Source organism: Topomyia yanbarensis, chromosome 2 (genome assembly GCF_030247195.1).
Source record: "Topomyia yanbarensis strain Yona2022 chromosome 2, ASM3024719v1, whole genome shotgun sequence".
NCBI lineage: Eukaryota > Metazoa > Arthropoda > Insecta > Diptera > Culicidae > Topomyia > Topomyia yanbarensis.
The window spans coordinates 56344266-56369290 of record NC_080671.1 but is presented as its reverse complement, the minus strand read 5'-3'; the positions used below and the strand labels follow the sequence as shown (position 1 = coordinate 56369290).

The 25025-nt window shown below is 37.7% G+C and overlaps 1 protein-coding gene across 5 annotated transcripts in view; it reads right to left on the bottom strand.

The window, feature by feature from the left end:
* Window positions 1–25025, bottom strand: part of LOC131685595 (DENN domain-containing protein 1C) — an 83979-nt gene that overhangs the window by 17588 nt on the left and 41366 nt on the right. The window contains exons 7-10 of one of the 5 annotated variants that reach the window (XR_009304846.1): window positions 23668–23700; window positions 23060–23569; window positions 11961–12746; window positions 10963–11479 (exon numbers count right to left, since the gene is read on the bottom strand). Coding sequence is in view for 2 of the 5 variants with exons in the window: in XM_058969444.1 (XP_058825427.1) it covers window positions 11961–12746; window positions 23060–23569; window positions 23668–23700 (1329 nt within the window). In the remaining 3 variants the exon portion in view is untranslated. The remainder of the gene's footprint in view (window positions 1–10962; window positions 11480–11960; window positions 12747–23059; window positions 23570–23667; window positions 23701–25025) is intronic. The other 4 variants (XR_009304847.1, XR_009304848.1, XM_058969444.1 and 1 more) reach the window with 4 other exon arrangements.

Below are 25025 nucleotides of genomic sequence, written 5' to 3'. Positions count from 1 at the left end.
AAATAGTGAAAGACGTTGCTCACTATATTCCACTAACCAGCATTTTAGCACTGGTTATGAAGAATCCCGGAGCTCGCAAGATGATAGCAGAAGAAGCAGTGAATGACGATATCTTGTGCGGTTTCAAAGATGGTCAACGTTTCAAAACACACCCGTTCCTGACACGGTTTCCCGATGCATTACGACTCTCGCTTCATCTGGACGATGTCGAATATCTGAACCCTTTGGGATCACGCAAATCAAAAAAAAAACTTACCAATTTCAGTGTTAAAATTGAGAATCTCCACCCCGCAATTAATTCATCCTCCAACAGGATATATCTAACGCTTACAGTTCGCTCAAGAGATGTAAAAAAATATGGCTACAATAACGTTATGAAACCGCTGATTCAAGATTTGCGTGAGCTTGAATCAGATGATGGTGTTGTAGTACAATATGGGAGTGAAAAGTTTACGATGAGGGCAGTTCTAGTGCATGTTTTGGGGGACACGCTGGCAATTCATGAAATTTTCGAGTTAATGGGGCCCCAATCAAGTCTATTCTGTAGAATGTGCTATGCGACGCGTACTGCACTTCATTGTGGAAACATTGGTGATACCTTCCCTCATCGCACTGAAGAAAGCATACAAGGTGATTTAAATGCTCTTCAAAGCGGAACTAAAACACCTTCACAATGCGGAATCATTCGAAAATCAGCACTGAATGAAGTTAAATATTTCAACATAGCGGAAAATAACACGTTTGATCCAATGCATGATCTTTTGGAAGGCGTCGTCATGGTCGTAATCAAATGTGTTTTGAACGAAGCTGTAAATATCCATAAAGTGATAACGATTAGTCAAGTCAACCAAATTATACAGCATTACGAATACGGTATAACTGAATCGGCTGATAAACCTACCGCTAATTTTACTTGCGAGAAGTTAAAAGCACGTGGACATGCTATTCCTCAGTCAGCTTCGCAATGTTGGCTTCTCCTTCGAGCATTCCCTTTTATGTTCAACCAGATTCTCGGATTTAATTCAAATTTATCATCATTGCTTAGAGCTCTCATGAAAATAACTTATTATAGTTTCTCCAATAAGCTAACATTGAATCAGATTAACGATCTGGAAAACGAAATCGAATGTTTTTACAAGTTGTTCAAATCCTGCTTCCCTGCCATCAACCCTACCAATAAATTCCATCACATCTCTCATTATCCCTACATAATTCGTCAGGATGGGCCAGTTGTTAATCATAGTTGCTTACGCTTCGAAGCGAAATTCAAGGAGTCGAAATCCCAAGCGAAGACATGCAACAATTTCATCAATTTAACAAACAGCTTTGCTAAGCGCCTGAATCTAGCACAGATAACCACTATTCTTGACCATTCATACGAAATTGGTACGGTAGATATCGTTTCGTCAAAGCACATACACAAAAAATCTCTAAGTAATTTACTCCTGATCCGGGATCTACCTGATTCAATCAAATATATAAACCATATGAAAATAAATAACACAAGCTTTCGGCCGGGACTGATAGCGAAATACCAAGTATGCAACGAAATGTCCTATGGTTTGATAATAGATATATTGCAATCGGATAATCAAATTGTTTGCCTAATACAGCATCTCGAATGCGAATATTGTTTACAATACAACAGTTACAAACTCAAAACTGACAGTCAAGTTATTCGCATATCACACAAGAACTTGCAAACGAAAAAAACATACAACTTATGGAGTATATACGGAGATTCAGAAGAAAACTACTATATAAGTTTGAAATATGTAGATAGTTAGTAGGGAAATAAACTTGGAAATAAATTTATAATAAAATAAACAACAATCAAGAAGGTAGTGCAAACAACTTGAGATGTCACTTTAAACCTTTATATATACTTATTCGCTCTTTTCAGCCCAAAAAATAAACGATCAGAACCTAGTTCTGCTCAACGATGCCGACCTAGTTGAAATGGGGATAATCGAAAAAGGATCCCGTCTAACAATTCTTAACATAATAAAAAACTATAGTTCTGAAGCTAATCCGACCAAAGATAAAATTGATGAGACTTCCACTAATGTTCAAAATTTGGTAAACTTTCTACTATAATTACTGTAAGCGCTTGTCGTACTATACATATTTAACGTTTTCAGATTAACCGTTCGACATTCGAAGATGACGCAAAATTCCGAATGAAAATTTTGTATCCAATTTTGGATCAAGGGATCGTACCAGATAAGGACGGTTTAAATCATCTTACACGAGTCGCATGCAAGCAAATGGAGACTCAAATAATGGACGGTCAAAGGCAAGTAGAAAGTTTTATTTGTTACTCTACTAGTGCATCAAACTATGAACACTCCTTAAGGTTCAAGTTACCTTTTTTAAGCATGTGTTAGAATTGAACGCTTGGTAGTGTGCGTAGAAAAATGTGTGTTCAGCTTTGCCACCGGATTATCCATTTAAACCTTTTTAAAACTCTAAAAGAAGAATATCAGTCGATTTATTAGATCATCACGATTCAATTCATGCAAAATACCTGCTGGAAAAACCATCGGCTTAGCTAAATGGTGCTTTTGAAAAAGTGGCTGTGGTTTTTTCATTGCGCAGTTGTGTTGCGTACCCCAGCTCGGTGTGGTAGTGTGATAAAAAATCACAGCCACTTTTTCAAAAGCACCATCCAGCTAAGCCGATGGTTTTTCCAGCAGGTATTTTGCATGAATTGAATCGTGATGATCTAATAAATCAACTGATATTCTTCTTTTAGAGTTTTGAAAAGGTTTAAATGGATAATCTGGTGGCAAAGCTGAACACAATTTTTCTTACGCATACTACCAAGCCTTGAGGTAACTTGAGCCTTAAAGTGTGATAGAATGAATTGTTTACATTGAACCGCACGAGTCTCTCCGCTAGAGCAACCTTGCGGCGAAATGCGCAATGCCTATACATATTTATAGGGCTTACGGCCAATTTCTTTATCCTCGCTTAAATTTTAAACCGGGTTCACCAGTACGTTTAAACCTGGTTAAGACGTTAAGCGAGAATGAAGAAATCGGCCCTTAGTAGTCCTTCGAGCAAATATGCAGGTGATCTAACACTGTCTATGAGCAGAGAAAAGCAATGCCTTTCGTTGTGAAGCTTCTATTTCAAAAAACATCGTAGTCAATCAGTATCATGCATTATTACTTCATTGAGCCTATGAAACTATGAAGTATGCATAGTAATGAAGCACGGCCAAACAACTTCACTTCTGATTATAAATGTAAAGAAATGTATGAAACACAGTACAAACTGCTAGAGGAAACCACATAGTTATCAGTTCTTCGCATCCTGATTTCAATATTGACCATTCTTTTCACATCTTCAATCTGGTTCGATTTATAAACTTCGGCATAAGAACGTACATGCGTCTTTGACGGTGGTACTTAGAAAGCGTAATTCGTCATGTTCCGGCACAAAATTATAAAGACGACCGACGACGACGAATTATAATAACTTAAACATTTAAACCAACAGAATTTAAAGGTATACAATTTCTGTTTATAGCGAGCGTGTTTATTTGTTTACATATACAGTTCAATCGTAAATCGACCAAAGGGTCTAACTAAGCCGCAATGTCGTTGAATCGAGCAACAGCGATGCCAGATTTACAGACTGTGGACAGATTTGCTGCACTGAGAAACAAAAATATGCAGAATTAGCATACTTTCATTCCCGTCTCTTTTGCTGTTATTTTCATGCATTTTCTAGCATATACTTCTAGTAAATATTCAATGAGTGGATAGACCGAATACGTCCAATGCACAAAATTTGCAGCAGAAGAAACGAGAGGCAGATCAAAAAGTATGATATCGGTGATTAAAAAAAAGTTCTGCGTATGCCTGGTCCAGACATTTACAGACTTTTAAAACAGTAATAAACTGACCGATTTTCTTCAGAAAATAATAGATGTGTCCCAGCATGCAAAGAATTACGAATCAAATACCGTTCATACTTTTACCATTTAGATTTTTTTTAAGAAATTTAGAACTTAATCTTTCACGGAATCTTTTTGGTCTTTTTCGGAGTAACGAACCAATGATCTCTAAATGCGCAGGTATCCTTCTGTTGATCAACAGCATGCGGCAGCTGTTCAAATCGTAAAATTATTTCCACAACTTAGTAATACGCGAGTTACACCAACTGCTCCTGATGAGGTTTGTTATTCTATGCTTATTTAATTTCTCTAATATAATTATAATTATTTTCATGCTAGTCATTTTTCTTTTGGCGCAACGGAGGCAAGGAAAAGGGTGCTCATACTGGCATGATATTTCATCGCATCCGGAATGTCATCAAACAGCTACCTGCAGAAAAACATAAATATAATCGAGGAACTATGCCTGTAGATGAGTCCGTTTCAACTGAACTTGTAGAGCGGGCTCAATTGCTCCGAGTAATGCTTGCATCGGCATCAGTAGCAGAACATATTTGTGATGAAATGGACCGATGCTTTCCAGTCCTCAAACTGTTATTAAAAGAAAAGAAACCCGTTAATGATATCTTGGATATGTTTCCACACCTGTGTTCATATGAAGGATTGGTGGTAACATGTTTATTTTTTATTATTTACTATTTCACTTTATGGTATTCACGGAACATATGAATATTTATATCATATCACTTTTTCTAGATTCGTCAAATGTTTGAGAGATTGTATCCTAACAGAACAGAAGGTCTCAAAATCGAGGATGTCTTCTCTCAGTGTCTATCTTATTCACCGTCCAGATTCTCTAGAGTAGAAGATGGTGAGATATAATTTTTTTTAATTTAGCCCAAAGGTCTGTCATAAAATTTTAAATTTGTAAAACTATTCACAGATCACATTCGAGGATGCTTGAGAATAATTTCCCATATGCCAATTCGCGGACAAAAAAGAACGCTGGTAGGCTGTCCAACTGTAGGCGAAGAACATTCGGCTTCAATTTTAATTCGTTGGATTGGGGTAAATGCAATATAATATACATAAGGTTAGATGTAATGATTTTATATCATCATTAGGAGTGCTTAGATACATACGTGGCATCCCCCGCAACTGATTCCAAACTACACATGGTGTGCGTAACAAGCCCGATGAAAAGAGGAATTTATGCCGTCATTTGTGAGAAAAAAGTTATATTCGAGACTAACAATTCTATTCATGCAGTGGAAATTTTATTCAAATGCCACGCAGTTCTCGGAGTGGAGGTGCCACCTAATTTTAGAATGTTTTGGGACTTTCTGGCATGTGCCATATATAATATAATTCCGCACAGTCAGAGGACAACTGTGAATAGACTCGTCCAAACTTTTATTGAAGTTTCCCGCGCACGTATTGACAACAAATAAAAGGACAACTTTTTTATACAATACTTACTAAAAACCATAAAATTTAATAAACAGAAGTTTCTTTAATTATTATTGTAAAAATATTCCATAAGAAAAGAAAGACTGCATTGTGTTGTATCCAAAACAAAATTTTGACGGCCAATTTCTTCACTGGATGTAAACCGGTTTAGTTCCAGTTCAAATGCAACAATCGATCATGAACCAATTTAAATAGGAATCGGTTGTTGCATTTCTTCTTACAGAAACCATTCAGAATTGCAAGTCATAATCCGGATGTTTCTCAGTAAAGTTCAGTCAGAAATGAGCCGGAATTCCGGCTGGCTCCAGTCAGTATTCCGGCTCCAGTGACACAACCTATTCTAACTAGAATCGGTTGTGTCACTGGAGCCGGAATACTGACTGGAAACAGCTGGAATTCCGGCTCATTTCCGGCTGAACTTTACTGGGTTTTAATGAAATATTGCACTCATAAATTGGGTAATATTCTACCCAAAAACTGAGGAATTACAACTGGCTTTGTTGTCTATTCAAAAATTGGGTAAGCTTCTGCTCATAATATGAGTAAAAATCGATCAATTTTTGGTTTTGTTGAAGTTCTACTGAACCCAAAATTTGAGTAATGTTCAACTCAAAGTCTGCGTAATAATTACTTAATTTTTGGTTTTGTTAAATTTGTACTGAACTCAAAATTTGAGCAATGTTGAACTCAAAATCTGAGTACTAGTGAAGCACTTTTGGGTTTAGTGTAGATAATATTGTACTCAAAAACCGAGTAATAATTACTCAGTTTTTGGTTCACGCTGGCTTACTCAAATTTGAGTAACTCCGGAATTACTCAATTTAAGGGTTGTTCCACTTTATCTGGAAATGGGTGGGATTAAACTCATTTTTGAGTAACTTTTTACGAGCGTGTAGTTTGTTCATTCTAGCATACCTGGTACAACGTCGATATACTTTGGATTTTGCGTATTGTTGTTTTACCGACAAAGACTACCACGTGAACGATTATGCAGATGCCGCTAGTGTACAACGTATTTTTATTTAAACAATTAGGACAACATCTGACGCATTTTTTGTTCCATGTGGCACGTCAGTTCGTCGGTACTACGTGCGCGATTGGCATATTTTAGTCCAGCCAACCATTCAGTTCTCGGCATGGAGAAACACCTTGACTTGAGGCCTCCCCCTTTTCCAGGAACCCAGTGGATCAATTCTTAGTTGAGGTAAAGGGTGCCCACATCAAATTGCATCATGGAAAAAACGCTGTAGAAAATAACCCATTGGGTATTTTTTCTTGAAAATTTGGGTAGAAGTAGTTTAGAGTGTATTATTTACACTGTATTTTTATCGCTATCAGTTTTCCGGAAATTGAAAGAAATGGCCTCACACGAAAAGCAACGTCGCGAATTTATTTTACGAAGCACCTGGAATATCCTCAATTCTTTCACCTGGACATCGGAAAACAACTCGAAATCGTGCAGTCAACGGCGTGATTAAACCTTACTAACAAACTGGGACGGGACTTGCCGATAGATGCTTTCTTTTTCTTTTTTACTGATCATTCTATCATTCGTCTCACATAGCCTCTCTTTTTGCCTCACATAGTTTAAATGGACTGGCTGCATTTGACAGTACCCCCTGGCTGCATTTGACGTTCGATTTTTTTTTGCTATTTGCATGTCTCGTCTCAGCTAACACATTCTGATCATCGAACGGAAAGAGAAATGCGGTCAAAATGGACGTTCTATTAGTGATTAGGATCACAAACGTATAGTGCAAGCGGAAACCCAATGCTTCGGTCAGGAATGTGGCGAAAAAGTTGAATCTGTCCAAGTGTTTCGTTCAGTGAGCCAAGGACCGGGAAGGACTGCGTACGTACAAAGTGCAGACGGTTTCAAATCGTGACAAACGGCGGTGGGAAAGTCACGGACCCGGAAACTGTACACCCAGATGCTGACGAAGCCTCTAATCTTGATCATGATGAGACTTACGTCAAGGCGGACTTCCAGTAGCTTCCGGAGCTACTGTTCTTCATCGCCTAGCACATGTTTGATGTTCCGGAAGAAGTAAGGAAGCATAAACTTTCAATGTTTGCCAATAAATACATGATTTAGCAAGCGATCTGCTCATGTGGCATACGGAGTGAACCGTTCGTGACTACCGAGACTGTAAACGGGGAGATCTACCTCAAGGAGTGCCTACAGTAGCGTCTGGTTCCTCTATTGAAGCAACACGAGGGCGATCTTCTGGTCGGATCTAATTTGTGCTACTAAATGGTGCCCATCGAAAAATACTGGGCAATTATGAAGCAGGTACTACTGAAGCATCCCAAGGAGATCAAATCTGTGCTAGACATGAAGAAAGAGGTGGGTTTCCGTACAGAAGAAGCAGCAGCCAGATGTTGTACCGATGTTACGGGTGTGGTATTAAGTTTGAATGAAATAAATGTGCCAAAAGTTAACTCATGGGTTATATTTTGTCTGATAGTTGGAAAAGGATCGGTTTACTAGGTAATTTTCTACAGCGTCTCTGCGTGGTTGATGTGGGACACCTTTTACTTCATCTAGCCGGATGACACACGACCTCTAGGCTGATTTTGTTCCGAGAAAGGTACGAAAACAGAGCTAGGAACAAAAATCATGTGTTTTATAATTATGTTCCATTTTCAGTCAGTAACGCCTGAATAATGCTTTTATTTGTGAAGATATTTGTTTTTGTTTTGTGAATTTCAGTCACGGTTTCCGCCATACCATTACCAAATCGATTTTCTGTACGTTAACTAGTTAGAAACTTTATGAAAATTATTCATAAAATCAAAGGTATCGTGACTTTATTCATAGCTTTTGGAAAACACTCGTGAACTATTACACGAAACCCGGAATATTATTCATTAGGCTTTTTAATCACCATGAACTAGTGTATGATTCCAAATACAATAGTCACGATTCAAAATCCGTGCTCGTGAAATAGTTCGCAAAATCATATAATGTTATTCATGTATACGTGAACTGATTCCTGATTTCCAGCGAATTATTCACAACTCACTGATCATGATCATGAACTAGTTCACAAAACTATGAAGTAATTTTTATAAATTCGTGAACCAGTTCATGATTCCTAGTACACCCAGGTTTTTTTACGCGGGGAATACGTACCGCGTAAAAAAACCGCGTTAATTGGAAAATACGCGTAAAAAAAAATTCAGCAAAAGACTTAGAATTTTTTTGGAAGTTTTTTTTTGCACGGATCTCGCAATTAACGCGGTTTTTGCAAAAATATTCTAAGTCCTTTTGAATGCAAAAGATTTTCGGAAAGATGGAAGAGACCGGTCTGGATGACTCCTTATGGCCCGCACCCCAACAATATGGGTATTTTTGGAATGGTCTTGAAGAGTAGGCGCCAGAAATTGATTTTTGACGCCATTTTGAAATCAAAGATGGCGACTTCCGGTTTAGCGAAATTTGCTATAACTCAATCAATATGGATATTTTCGGAATGGTCTTGAAAAGTAGGTGATAGAAATTGATTTTTGATGCCATTTTGAAATCAAAGATGGCGGCTTCCGGTTTAGCGAAATTCGCTATAACTTAATCAATATGGATATTTTCGGAATGGTCTTGAAAAGTAGGTGCCAGAAATTGATTTTTGATACCATTTTGAAATCAAAGATGGCGTCTTCCGGTTTGGCGAAATTCGCTATACAGTAAAGACCCGTTTTTATCAGCCCCTTGGCGAATTTTAAGCTGATAAAACAGGGACATTGATAAAATCGGGACTTATATTTTTCTGTCTTTTTAATAAATCGAAGCTCTTAAAATATTTTTCTTTGTTCCTTAGATATAACCCTGCAACCTTTTCTGATTATTTACTTTAAGTTTTTCCTTAAGGGGGTTTGACAGCGCAAAATTTAAAAAAAATAATATTTTTATTTTTGTATTTTTCGGATCTCTAAGATAAGAAATATATGCCCAAGAAAGGATTTACTCGAATTCAACTTGGTTTGTCTGCTAGAGCCCATCAAACTACCAACTATCAATTTTATATGAAGCTGATAAAATCGGGGGTGGATAAAATCAGGTGCTGATAAAATCGGGTCTCCACTGTAACATCAAAAATACATTATAGAGCCACGAATCTTGTTCGTGATGTAGTTCACAAAACAAGATACCGCTAATCATTTACGGTTTTATGAACCGAATCATATTGTCATGTTACTCCGAGTAAAAAATCCGATAGTAATTAAACATGAAGAGTAATCACATTACTGCACGTGTCAAAATCGAACGTGAGCTCAAGAATGAAGTATCACGATAACGTGCATATAAATTACGAAAAACGCGACCATGATCCTGAAATCATGAACACAAATCACTCTACGTGTGACTGAAATATCACGATAACGTGAATAGAAATTATGAAAATTGTGACTGAGATCCTGAAATCATGAACATAAGTCACACTACTCTGCCAGAAAAATTCAACACAAAACTCGTGAATAAAATATCACGAAAGCGTGAATATAAATTACGAATATTGTGACTACAACCTTGCTATCATGAATATAAATCGTGCTAGTCTGCCAAAAAAAGCCAATTAAAATTGCAAAGTAACGCCATGTACATTTTTGCGCGAACTAGTTTTTTTGCAAACACATATAGTTTCATGAATACCAGGATTATTATCCATAATTTCAGTACCTTTGTCACGATTTTCGTAAATCGCTCAGTTCACTATATCGTGATTTTCCTTCATGAATTTATTAACGGATTTTTTTTCGAGTACTTTTACTGTTGAATGGGGCATATTTAATCCCTGATCTTTACCAACTGTTTTCCTTACTTACCAGGTACAAAAGCTGTACACAATCTAACGCTAAATAAAATGCCATTCTACCAAGAGCCTTCCATCGTCGAAGCTTACATACTGTAGTATGAACCGTCGTCCATAACAGAAAAAAAAAACAATTCCTGCAGAAGCGAAAAAAGTTATTGCACTGAAAACGGTTTTCATTAGTCAATGGTTAGTTTGATTCCGAGCTGATAAAATTAACTTCTTCGCAAGCGTGCAGAGAAATTCGTAACATACTACTTTTGGTCGTAAAACTGCAAACACACACATATAAACGTATTTTACGAAACAGGAAAAAACTAACACAAATTAAAGAGCAAAGCTTGAATAAGCAATATAATGGACTGAAAAAAAAACATTACAACATCGAACACGAACATTCCAGAAATCATTTATTTGAAGACTTAAATAAGCGGACAAAACAAATCAAACGTAAAGAAAGAACAGTGAACTGGAGCAGCGATTGAAGTATGTGTGCAATACCGTCACAACGATTTTCATGAGCAACGATGCATGAATGAGTGAACGGATGGGATGTCGTGATTTTTTATTTGAGCGATGGATGAGCGATTTTTTTTTTGTGTTGAAACTATGACGCAACACCATGAGATGAAACGTGAGATCTGGTTTGATTGCGAGAAAAGTAACATTGATAAACCTGGTGATTTGAATAGAAATAGATTACAAAGCACTGATCTAAACATTTGCATATCTTGTTTTCGCAAGAGAAAGCTAGCATTGGGAAAATTAAACTCTTACTCTAATGCATTGTTGTGGGTGGTGCTAAATTTTAGAAAGGTTATTTTTTTGGCAGGACCATTGTTGTTCCGGTATTTGCACAGCATCTGTTCTACATTTGGCCGTTGTTGTGATGGTTGTTCGGTTCGTTGTTGCGATGGTTACTGTTCTTTCTCGCTAATGCTTATTGGCTACTTGGATTGTACGATTGTTGGTGGCGGTTGAGTTATTTGGCATCTTTCCTTCAGTTCGATTCGAGATCGGATATCGGTTATTTGGCATCTCCCGCGAGTGGTGAGGTAAAGCCCCCGAACGAGGCATTCGAGAATGTTGGCAAACGGGATTGTGGGTTGTGGATGAGTGAGATACCGAGCAGGAAAGAGAATTAGATAGAGATGTATCGTTAGGTTCGTTAGGGTGTATAGTAACTCAACGACGATGCAGTTATAGGACCCGGATGGATATTTTGGCTGCCCACTCAAACGTCATGATTCATTACGGTCTGCATGCTGAATTTACGCTCTACGCGAAATCTCTGCTAGGGGTTGTTTTGGAAGGTAGTTAAGGTTAAGGCCATTCGTGTGGTTTAGTAGTATTTCAGGTGGTGGTGGTGGTGGTGTTCAAATCATAAAAAAGAAGAAAAAGTTCATTTAGGAGGTTAGCTAAAGAAGCGAAAATTGTCTACTCTACTGTTCTCAGGCGGGTTTCGGGCAATATTCGTTGCGAAATTTTGTTTGACCGAATCGGAACGCTCCAATAGCCAATTGTTTTTTTTGTTGTATTTTTAATTGCAATATGTGTACACTCACACCACACAGTCATTCTTCGACATACGCAGACACACTTGCCATATACACGTAAGTTATAACTGCAATTAAAGCTAAATTTTAAGCCAATCTGTTTATCAATGAGGGGGGAAGGTGTGTAGTAGCATATTATCGAATGTGAAGCGAATAGTAGAGCAGGTAATATATTATCAAGCAATGGATGAAGTTGTAAAGGTAGTAAAGCAGCGTTACCTCTTTTCGGAAGGTGGGCTTCGGTGCCAGCGGTGGCCTCTGCGGTGGCTGCGGAGCCGGTGGCTTGTGGTGGTTGTTATGGTGAAAGGGAGCGTGCGGTGGCTGCGTACTGTTGAAATGGTTGTTGCTATCGCTGTCGCCTCCGCCGGTCGGTTGCAATACGATTTGGCTACTAGCATTGGTGGAGTTATTTGGCATTAAGGTGATCAGTTCGTCATCGTCGAACTGCGTCACTAGCGGATCGTTTCGGCTCGCTTTCAGGGGCGGTGGCGGTGGTGGCGATGGAAGCGAAGGTGGTAAACCATTAACCGATGAGGATGGTTGTCCGGTTGTGTTCGGATTCGAAACCGGCTGGTTTGCTTTGGATTGCATTATGGCAGTTTGGTGGAGGAAGTTATAGTTTCGATAAGGGGACGCCGAGGTTGACGAGGAAGACGAAGGGGGTGACATTGGCGGGGGTGTTATTTGGATGGCGGCCAGCGCTTCGGCCGCCGTTTGGAAACGACGCGGGGGCACTGGAGGACAGGGCATGTCCGGTGAGAGATCAAAGTTGTGATCGTTGTTGTTGTAGTTGTTTTCTGATTGACCATTTTCATTGAGTACGGATCCCACCGGAACGGTACCAGTGTTGAGATCCAGTTGTAGTAATGGTTGCGCCTTGAACACTGATGCTAGCGGCGCTTCCTGTATTCGAGGTAGCATTTGTCCCGAGCCGGGTGGACTCAGTGGGGCTCCCGTTCGGGACGATGGTCGCTGGGTTGAATCCATACTGTACGCTGGTTTGAGCTATCATTTGCGCATGTTTGTTTCGAATACGATTTGGTATGAGTTTGAGCACGGACACGGTTATGAACGAAGACGTGTGGATGCATGTTTTGAATCGGAAGTTGAATTATGGTAGAGATATGACATTTGATGAGTTTTATCATTCGTAGCGACACAGAATGGTTGGGAAAGAAATGGGAAGCAGAAAGTATAAAATAAAATTTAGACACACGATAAAGAAGTGTTCAATTACATATGTGTACTAGTGTTTGGGGTTCAATTTTGAAATTAAAGAGCATCAAATAGGATTTCTGACCAATAAATAAATCTATTGGGTACCATATACCTAGACCGAATTAAATTAGAGTAGGTGCACCTCCACCATTTTGGAAAGTAGCATTAATTATGAAATTAATTCTCATGCGAACTTATTATGGTAAAACCCTGAATCAATATAAACATATAAGATCGGCAACAATTTTGACTTTTTTCCGAACACCGCTAATCTAGATGGTAATGGTAAATGGATGTAAGTCAAGATGGTCGGTATCACCAAATCGGTTCACATCTCGACAAGTTTCGATATTAAATAGCAACAGCAGCCAAAGAGGAAAAACAACGAATTCGGAGATAATCCGGAAAACGATGTCTAAAGAAATTTCATCGCCGGCGATTTCTCTGTCGGAGTTGCTGAGAGCTAAATGGCTCACGAAGATGGGTATCGGTATCGGGAGAAATTATTCCGCCGGGGAACTCTTAATGTTGTTGTAAAGAGCAAAAGTCATTATGGTGAACATCTCTGGATCATTTCGCGTCTCGGCAGGAGACGATATTTACAGAAGACCTGAGCAAGATAGATATATCACGAGGGTTGGACAGCAAGCAGAAAACAACAGCAATGGAAAAACACAAACGATCAACACAAAATGAAAAGAACAAGAAGAAAATCCTTCCAGAAATAATACCTAACGGCAGGCTGACTAACCCTACGGATTTTCTCGTAGATCGATGGATCTTCGCATTCACTCGTGAAATCTGCGGAAATTTCATAACTTCTTCGGAAGTTCAGCGGAAGTTTCGTAAAAATAAAACGTAGTTGATTTTTCGATCGAATTTCTATCATGGACGCCCAATCATTGTTTTTCTTCGGCAAGACTGGTATTCATTCTACCACATTTAAACAGTCCGAAAGGATACTTAGTCATTTGGAGTATAGACCAACGCGATTTCCTGGAATGCGTCGTGTACGGTTTCTCTCACAAAGCAAAATGGGAAATGCAGTTGCGACCCCTTTTGAGCCAATAATATCTCTCGGTTGCAAATGTGGATAATTTCTTTATCGATAAAAATCACCAAATGTTATCGGACTCTATAACTGAACTTCATTGAATTTCTGAGCGGTAATAAGACCGAATCGATGAACTCAACAGATTATTCCAACCCGAAAAGTCCGAAATAGTATTACAGGACACTACACGGACGAAGATGATTCAAATATTGGAATATTTTGAGAAATCAGAAAATTTTCTTATTTGTTCGATAAAAAATTGTTGCTCACAATTCAATAAATCTCAAAGAATTATATTCTGTAGAGCGTTACTGAATGCGACTCGTAAAACTTTGTACATGTTTTAAGAAGTTGTTAGGATATCTATATTGAGTTATCCATGTAAATTGAAGTGAGATTTTCATGCCGGAATCACGCGTTTCGACACTCTGGAATGTTCAATGCCAATAAATGAAAAAAAAACTGAAAATTTACAGAATTAAGTTTTGAATAAACCCAAGTAACAATTGAAGTTACGCTACAAGTGCAATCTAAGTTTTATGAGTAACTATAAAACTACTTTAAAATCTCAATTGTTATTAGGGAAGCACCTTTTCACGGATACAAACCAATACAATAAAGTAATGGTTCTCAATTTTAATAGTTGTGCCTTGGATTTCCGGAATACAACTTGCGAACTCAACATCAGTTTGCCGGATTTGAATGCAGCGCGCGATTCAGTGGAACGAAACGAACTGTGGTATCAGATAGTGCTCGAACATGACTTTCCGACAAACTGAATAGACTTGTTCGTATTCGCTGGATGAGTCAAAATCAAGCGTCAGAATAGCTAAAGGGAATCTGACTCATGTGAGGAATTCCACGAAGATCCGTCCGAAAATCTTTAAAATCATGACCGACCATCTTAGATTCCAATGAAACTTTACACGTTTCACCGTCAGGCAAGACTAAATATTTTCCACAGGTAATAAGATTATTTTGACTCAAGAGCAACTTTTCAAAAGGGCGTAAACGTTTCTACGTGTATGAATTTCAATTTTTTTTGTTCGATTACTGTATTTTATACAGCAAAACTATCTGAGAACGAGTTACAGGGAATGAATACTTCTGTCTGAAAAAAATATACACTGAAAAAAATGTTGCGTCATTTTTCAAAAAAACAAAAATTTATGATAAAAATTTAAATTGCGAAAAAACCCATTTTTTAAAATTTTTTATATTTTGTTACCAAAAACCTAAAGAGAAAAGAAACATTTTGAATGTGATTGCATGATGGAGAAAAAAATCGGTAAAAACGTTTTCCTAACAATAACTTCGTACATGTTTTTAAATTTCATACTAATAGACATACAAAATTGTAATTCTATTACAGAATATAATTCTAAGCACCATTTAAAATCAAAATGCATTTAACAAAAATCTTCCAAAATGCGATAGTTTTCGAGATATTTGAAATTTTGCTCCTTCAAAAACAATTAATTCGTGTAATTATGCTCTTTTTAAAAGTTATTCGCGTTACCCCATCAAAAAATGTCAAAAATTTAATGTTTATCGTTTTCAAGACGTAAAAGCAACTTTTTTAGTGTATTTGGATCCTGGAGAAGCTTTCAATAAAAAGTTTTCCTAACAACAACTTTTGACATTTTTTTTATAATTCTTACTATTTGCAGTCAAAATTACAATTTTCTTTTTGAATATGATTCTAAACGCCATTTTAAATCGAAATGCTCTTAACAAAAAATTTCTAAAATGTAGTAGTTCTCGAGATATTTTAACTTTTGTTTTAACAACACAATTATTTTGTTTTATTACGACCTTTTCATAAGTTAGTCGCGTTTCTCCATCAACAATAATAGGTTTTTCAAAAGGCCCGTAAACTTTCCTGCAACTTTCTCTTTGACATCAAGGCGGTATTGTGAAACATTTTAAAGTTACATGAAAACAAACAACATATGATTCAGCTATATAGTTTAATCAACAGACCCTATGGTTGAAATATATTTTGGTTGCTTTCATGTAACTTTCAAATGGTTTACAATATCGCCTTGATGTCAAAGAGAAAGTTGCACGAAAGTTTACGGGCCTTTTGAAAAACCTATTATTGTTGATGGAGAAACGCGACTAACTTATGAAAAGGTCGTAATAAAATAAAATAATTGTGTTGTTAAAACAAAAGTAAAAAAATATCTCGAGAACTACTACATTTTAGAAAATTTTTGTTAAGAGCATTTCGATTTAAAATGGCGTTTAGAATCATATTCAAAAAGAAAATTGTATTTTTGACTGCAAATAGTAAGAATTATAAAAAAAGTTGTTGTTAGGAAAACTTTTTTATTGAAAGCTTCTCCATGATCCAAATACACTAAAAAGGTTGCTTTTACGTCTTGAAAACGATGAACATTAAATTTTTGATATTTTTTGATGGGGTAACGCGAATAACTTTTAAAAAGAGCATAATTACACGAATTAATTGTTTTTGAAGTAGCAAAATTTCAAATATCTCGAATACTATCGCATTTTGGAAGATTTTTGTTAAATGCATTTTGATTTTAAATGGTGCTTAGAATTATATTCTGTAATAAAATTACAATTTTGTATGTCAAGTATGAAATTTAAAAACATGTACGAAGATATTGTTAGAAAAACTTTTTTACCGATTTTTTCTCCATCATGCAATCACAATCAAAATGTTTCTTTTCTCTTCAGGTTTTTGGTAACAAAATATAAAAAATTTTAAAAAATGGGTTTTTTCGCAATTTAAATTTTTATCATAAATTTTTGTTTTTTTGAAAAATGACAACATTTTTTTCAGTGTATATTTTTTCGGACAGAAGTATTCATTCCCTGTAACTTGTTCTTAGATAGTTTTGCTGTAAAAAATACAGTAATCGAACAAAAAATTTTTGAAATTCATGCACGTAGAAACGTTTACGCCCTTTTGAAAAATTACTCTTGTATCAAAATATTCCAATTGCCAGAGAATATCATGGAGATTCATACAGCGAACACACCTGCAAAGTTTCGTTCGAATCGACGATGGTCATATTTTGCGGTCGGCCGGTTTCTCATGGAATCCCTCATGTGTGACGTTAGATGTATTGAAGCAGAGTGACGCACTTCATGATTTGTTGTTAAAACGTGCTCTAAAGTGCGATGGCAAGATCTCGTGTGCAAAGGAACGGCACCATCTTACAAGAACTCACTTGCTTGTTGGTTTCCGGAAGACGTAGACGCCACTGGAGTCGATCGTAGAGCAGTTGAAGAAGTTTTTGTGCCGTTTAAAAGAGAGGCTTCCAAAATCGGCCTGACTATAAGTTCTGACAAAATAAAGTAAATGTTAGCTGATAGAGAACTAGGAAACACACATTGTTGATTTCGAGGTAGAAGCGGATGCGGTACACGGTTGCCGACGAGTTTATATATCTTGGAACACTAGTGACATTAGTGACCTGTGATAAACAAAGATAGCCACGAGATAAACTAAATTTGTCGAAGAATCTGTCTGATCCAACAAAGAGTTGATAATTCAATGAATACAACAGGTTTCTGCAGCATAGCATTTGTCCGCGTGAGTGTAACAGTAATAGTGAGTGTTATCCATAAACTGTGATAATCATGTTTCGACCACAATTCGTATTGGCCGACTGAATAGCAATTCTACTACACCTAGACAATTTGGTTAAGGCAAACGGCTTGTTATCAGAAGCTTAATTTATATTTCCCAAAGGCAAGGGTGTGAACGATTTTCTTGCGCTGTTTGCGACAGAAAGTTAACTGGCATACGCTCTAAAGAACAAATTCGTGCTATATTCTTGACGAATACTAGAGTTTTTGATTCTGTAGCTAATAAAGTTTTCTCGGACAAGCTTTATTGTTATGGGCATTGACCAATTCAAAACAAGTATTCGTAAACTTTGTAGTCAGAACATCACATTCTATTTAATCAGAGCGATATGACAACTTAACGGATCGGCTAATTGGGGTTTCCCTAGGGCTGTTGTTTAAGCTCACCTTTTCATAACTTCTACGTGAATGACATTGATAAATTGCTAACTCACGCACGCTAATTCAAATCGCCAATTATGACAGATTTCCAGAAACTATTGAAAGGCATCTGCGGCATGGCCTGGACGAGTGTAAAGTAACTTTGTTTGCACTTGGGCTTTGAATTCTGGTATCGAGTTCACCAAGAAGGAAATCGAGCCATGTTTTCGAGGAAGCGTGATCCAGGACCAATTTCAGCTTCTAGTAATGGATAGTATGATCGCTGAAGTTTCGCATTTGAATGCATGAAGGCTTCCTCTTTAAGTGCATCTAGGTGCGAGGTTCCGGTAAGAAGATTCCTTACGATAATAGTTTCACCACATCTACAAATCCCTCGTCAGATCGAAAATTTCAGGGTAAACGCTGAAATATCAAGGGAGTTGACGGTACTCAATCTGAACGTAAGTTTCATCATCCACCACGATGCAACACGATTTTATGAGCTATATATAGATATATTATTATAGGTTTTTTGTATACCAGCTTGTATGATAAAGTCGTTTCTACTTGGTTGCATATTGTGGACCCAGATAGATTCATTTAGGCGATTCCAAGATTTCTGCAGTGACAATAAAGTACCATTATGTATCGTCTTCAGGCAAACCACTTTCCTTTCGTTGGTCTTTCCAGAATCTTGCCGACAGTTTATTGTCTGGAGTAAAATTATCACCTTGCGCAACGTTCGACTCCTTCGCATGACGCCTAGCGCCCCTTTTTAATTGCCTAAGATACCGTGTATTTCTCGGTACTCTTCAAATTATGCTTCAATGATCTGATTGGCGTTGTTTACAGACGGCGCCGGTGGTTGAGTGGTAAGCGTGACCGCCACTCATTCCAGTTGGCCTGGGTTCAATTCCAGCCGAGGTCGTTGAGATTTTTCTGTGGTGAAAAAATCTGTGGCCACGTCTTCCTTCGGAAGGGAAGTAAAGCCGTTGGTCCCCGGTCCATGAAATTATTGAATCGATATCTTGTCCAGGTAGTGGAATCACCTCTCTGGCGTCGGTAAAGAAGAAGTATAATCCAACTTCTATACTCTACTAACAAAAATATCCTCCTCCTGTGATACTTGTGGAGTGCGCAGTAATATATACGGCCTCTAGCAAAAGCAAGTATCGGACTAACAATTCCTTCCGCGATCTACGTTCGGGCCTGGCCGGCGCTGCTATTGATCAGAAACACTTTAGGATTACCAGGCGTTGCTGCACATTGAAAAATGTTTCGCTAATCCCAAGCATAAAATTATATACTGATTCCCTGTGCAACTTCAGCTAGTCCCGATCGATAACGGAGTAGCAGCCAGGGGTGGTCGCACAAGCTCAAGCTCAATGATCTGACTGGCATTGTTTAGTGTGATAGCTCTTGGCTATCCTTAACTGGACAAACATTCCATAAGTAGGGGAAAGAGGGTAACAGTGGAACTATGAAAACAATACGTTTTCATAGTTCCACTGTTACCCTCTTTCCCAGGGAGTCATAGTTTTAACCTCTTTATACCAACCGAAATAGTGAAATAGTCAGAGGGAAGAGGACACATGAAATCACCAATTTTTTCGGAGTTTCCAAACACAGAAAGAATTTTTGGTGAAAATAAGAGTTTTTCACTCTTAGCAAAAGCAACCACCACAAAGCCGTGTGGTGTCCGGCGGGCTAAATTTATATTGCACTATTTCAGCCAAGAATAGAACTACTGGGAACCAGATCCCATGTCGTAAGAGGTATTGATCCGTACCGAAGACTTTACCTCGACGGACCTTAAGGTTTTGCATCATAGCCTTTATCCAATCTGTATTGAGTGAATCACTGACATATAGTCACCTTTTCTGATTCGCTATTCCCGATTGTGTACCAACGTTTTAGGTTTCTTCAGGAGATTGTACAATAGCCGTAAAGAATGAAGTCTAATTCGACACAAAATAACAGCATATATTAATATGCCGGTTCTTCCAAGATTTAATTTTCAAAACTTTGGTTTAAAAACCGTATTTAAAAAAAGTAAACTTTCAAGTAGAATTTTTTTTGAATTAGCCTAAGATAAAGCTATCAAATTAAACAAAAAGTTTTTTGTGTGGCAAGCGATCTGTAGATGTGTCAAAATAAGCCAGATTTTTTATTAAATCTGGAACCATTTACCGAAAAATCTACATTGATGAATACCTCCAAAAGTGACTTCTTGGGGTCTTATGAAGGTCTGACACTAGCTTTGTACTACTTTTGCTTTCCTAAACAAACGTAAAAATTTGAGCACCCCAGAATTGCACTCTGTCAGAAAATGCAGGGCCATCGGAAGCTAAAACTTCGTAAAATCGCACTCCTGGTCCTTTCTTCAAAATCATTCAGTGCAGTACTATGCGTCACTTTTTCGAGTTTGAACCACTCATATGGTAGTCGGTCTTTGTCAGTACAGGAAGACCCCATTTTATCAGCCCCCGATATCGTCTACCCCCGATTTTATCAGCTTATTGACCCGATTTTGTCAGTTTCATATAAAAATTGATAGCTGATATTTTGATGTGCTCTAGCCGACGAACCAAGTTGAAGTCGAGTAAATCCTTCCGTGAGCATATTTTTCTTATCTTAGAGATCAAAAATATGCAAAAATAAAATTTTTAGTCCTTTCTTTAAATTTTGCCCTTAAGGGAAATTTAAACTAAATAATCAGAAAAGGTTATGAGGCTATATCTAGGGACTAAAGAAGAATGTTTTAAGAGCTTAAGTTTCTTAAAAGAAAGAAACATATTTGTCCTGATTTTGTCAACGTCCGCGTTTTATCAGCCTAAAATTTACCAAGGGGCTGTAAAAACGGGTTTTCACTGTATTGCCTTTCTCCCATTCATTCTTCTTCTGGGCCGCCGATAGATCAAAAGCCCTTGTCGTTGTGTTTATTATATTTATTGCGCATAATAAACATGTCGTTTGCAATTTGGCATTTGACCCAATTGTGGAAACGTGTCTGATAGGGAGAGTGGAGATGCCGACTTGTCATTAACATTTCGCAGTGAATTTCTTCACATTTATTTAGGATATCTTTTGTACTTTTTGTACGCTTGCTTTGTACTGCAAACTTTTGAAATGATCATTGAAGTATTAATAAGAAGCAATACTCCAGATGAAAGCCGGAGGCCGCAAAAACGACGAATAGAGTGGCCAGCTGTTTCAAGCAGAACGCCAACTTCTCCGTTCGAGATGTCACAAGCAAGCTGGAAGTGTCGTCTATAACTGTACCTCACACTAAAGAATGAGCCAGACTAATGATAAGAAGGTGATTCCAAATCGTGAAAAAATGCAAAACAAGTCGACCAGAGAACAATCGCGAAAGCTGTACATGCAGATGCTGACGAAGTTTGATTACGTGATACAGGGTGACGAAACCTATATCAAGACAGACTTTAAACAGTTTTATGGATAAGAATATTATATGTCGAATAGCAGAGGAAAGGTGGTGTATATTTTTACAAAAACATTAAGCTGTCGAAGTTCCCAAAGGAATATTTCGTGTAGCAGGCAATCTGTTCTTGTGGCTGGAAGAGCGACATTTACATCACACCTGGGACCATCAATCAAAAAATTTATGTGCATGGGTGCCTGGGAAAATGTCAGCTTTCCTCAAACAACACAATTGTTCCGGTTCTGTTTTGGCCTGATTTTGCATCTTGCGGACACTAGCTTTGTACTACTTTTGCTTTCCTAAACATGGAATGGTAAGTCGGGAACAACGTTCAGGTAGAGCCCAAAGACAACAACCCCGACAGAAAAAATGTTGGCCAATAGTCTAGCGGAACCTCAAGTAGACGCGAAAGACAGTTTGTCAGCGAGATGCCGTTCAAGGCAAACTGACGTTTTGCAATGAGGAAAGTGACCAGGGAGGCTGTGCAAAGCTTGAGTGAATATATTTGTTTTATTCTGTATGAATTGCAATCTTGCAAAAAAACATGACTTGATTTTTTTTAAATAAAAATTTTAACCAATTTTAAACACATTCTTGCTGGATCAATTTTTGATCATAACACCCTTTAAACTTGAGTATTCTCAACCCAAAGTCGAATATAAAAAACTAGCAATGAGTTGTGATTCTTGCCATGTTTAAATGGAGACTGTTTAACGCGTTTTACCTAATTTAACCTATTTCAACGATATCCCCAAGTTTAGTATAAAGAACTCAATTTTATGTAGTTGTCGTATGCGTGATGCCATCGGAAGAATGAAAATACACGGTCGAATACAGATAGTGAATTGGACGTGTAGCGTGAAAGCAGAACGAGATGATCCAGCTGAAGTAAGCTTGGATAAGACCGTCAATGGGTAACGATTTGCCAAACCAAGGTTTCAGGTAAAAATATATTAAACTGCCAAAAAGGATGATTGTAACGACTGTCAATAGGAACACGATCGTCAAGATTCGAGTTATGAGTGGAAAGGTCAACCGAAAAGTGTCATCACATCACAAGCCTGCCGGAGATAAACTGTACCTTATCATACGATGGGATAGAGCCTGTAGGTATACATTATTGAGAGTGGACTAGTGAATATAACTTCACTAACAGTAAATAGTTATTGATGATTATGCTAGTTTAAAGGTTACCTTTGTATCTTTAGCGACGTTGTTGCATAACTTAGTCTTTCTAGCGCTAGTGTCATGCATATTGGTTGCTCTACAGTATTTGCTTGGATATTTTAAATGTTTAATTGAACTTATGAAAAAAATCAAAACCATTACTCATTTGATGCTCTTTTTGTGTCGTGCCGAAAATCTTTATTGCCAGTTAGTATTGTGAGAAGCCATTTTTATCTCAAGCAGAAGTTTCAGTTTGTGAAATGTGTTGTTAGTGGTAAAACTAAAGAATTCAAACATTTGCGATTTTGTTTTAGACTGAACTAAAGAAAAACGATAAACTCATTCTAGTAAAAAAAAAGAGCTGAGGTTAGGCAATCAATCGCAAAACAAACCGAAACCCAGATCTACAGCTAGAAGGGCGCTACTTAGTAGAAAAAATCATCTACTTACATTTCGGTTGACCGCCGGCGACTTAAACAGCGCCAGATGCTGCAGCTCTTGGAGCAAGTTCATCTCTGACGACGAATTCGAACTGGTCGGGCTCAGACTAAGCGACGGACTTCGCACGTCGCTGCTGCTGCTGGTGTTATAGTGGTGGTTATGGTTATTGTTGCTGGCGGCGCTGAAGTTGTTGTTCATCGTACTGGTACTGCACCCGGTGATGGTGTTGTAATTGTTATGGCTACTATTGCTCATCATAATGTGCGGTGAGTTGTACAACGATGTGCTCGAGGGGGTCAGCATTTGCGCGTGATTGTGGTACGAATCGTCCGGCAGGGCGATCGTCTGCGGTCGTTTGTTGAAAACGGGCGAATTCGGTGCCGACTGGTGCCCGATGTCATACTGGGACACGTGCGAGTGAAGACTGCTGTCAAGCTTCGATTTGGGCGGTGTTGTCTCGCGGAATTTCGACCGGAGCCCTTTGTAGGCCGTTTTCATTCCTTTGCCGCCTTCTTTCACCTGTTTCGAATGAAAAAAATGTAATTAATTTAGCGTTACTGACAATACTGCACGAATTTAGTGAAAGCGATAAATTGGCGGTAAGAAATCCCACTCACCGATTTCACAGCGGATCGAACGGCCGGGTTGGTCTGGAACAGGACAAAGCAGTGCCGAGCGTATTTGGTTTTTTCGAAACACACGATGGTAGCAAAGAGGCACAGGTTCAATAGAAACGAATGGAACACGCATTAGAAGCCGTGGCAGAATGGTACCAGGATGATGGCCGTGGACAAAATTTGGAGATGACGATGTTTGACCATTGATGAAACAAAATTTGTATGGTATGAAATGAAAGAAACGTGGTGATATGCATGCATGAGATACGGGCTGGTTGCGGCATGGAACTGGTTATTGAATGTATAAAATTGTAAATAAACTCTATATATTTTTTTAGCGGGAACGAAACTTTATTTTTGTTCTAATAAAAATAATACAGATGGTTTTATAGGTTTAATGTAGTGACACGTTGATGCGGTTTTATCAATTGAAACAAATTCATATTTTATTGTATAATTACAACTTTGTACAATATAGACTACATGTAGGGGAAAATGAGGTTACAAGCACTCCTTGTTTTATTTACTGAAATAATTCTTAGGGCGTTAGCGATTGAGTATTTTCTAAGTATGGATATAAAATAACAAACAATGCTTAACTATATGTAATACTTTAAAAAAATGCAAAGTATCACCGCTAGTTAGCTTTGTCAAAATGTATTTCAAATGATTCAAGTACACCAACGGGAAAAGTGTAACCATTCTTCTAGCTGTTATAAAAACATGTAGAAAATATGAAAAATTATCAATTATTCTTTTGTCTGTTGTTTTGTTTGTGCAAAACATAATTTATTCGTATGCTGTAGTTTAAAACGGAAGACCAGGTATCAAGAAAACGGGCAACTCATTCCAGAAACTGAAGACTGCTACAGTAATATCTTCGATAATGACATACGCACACATATCTACTTTATATAGAGCTTTCTACCTTTATATAATAGAGGCACTGTAAACTCTATCGCTTCTCAATTTTACGTCTTCTTGAAAAAAGAGAAGTTCCACTGCTACGACAAAAAACATACATTATTTTTAAAAGCGTCAACCAACCTTTGACGTTATCGCAAAAGCGTGCGAGGTTAGGTTACCGATAGTATTAACAACATACATAGCGTGGGTACAAATATGATTAGAATGTGAGATGATACCTATTCCCATGGTACAACAATTCTATACCTAACCGAGATTCTAATATATTCCGAAATTTTCGTCCTTAAAGGGGTTTGTTAAACAAGTATTTTGTGAACCAAGCTGTTTCATTATTTTTAATACTGATTTCAAATATCACATCATATATCTATTCTTCAGGTCTATCACATCATACATAACATCATACAAAAGATTCACCCAATATGTACATT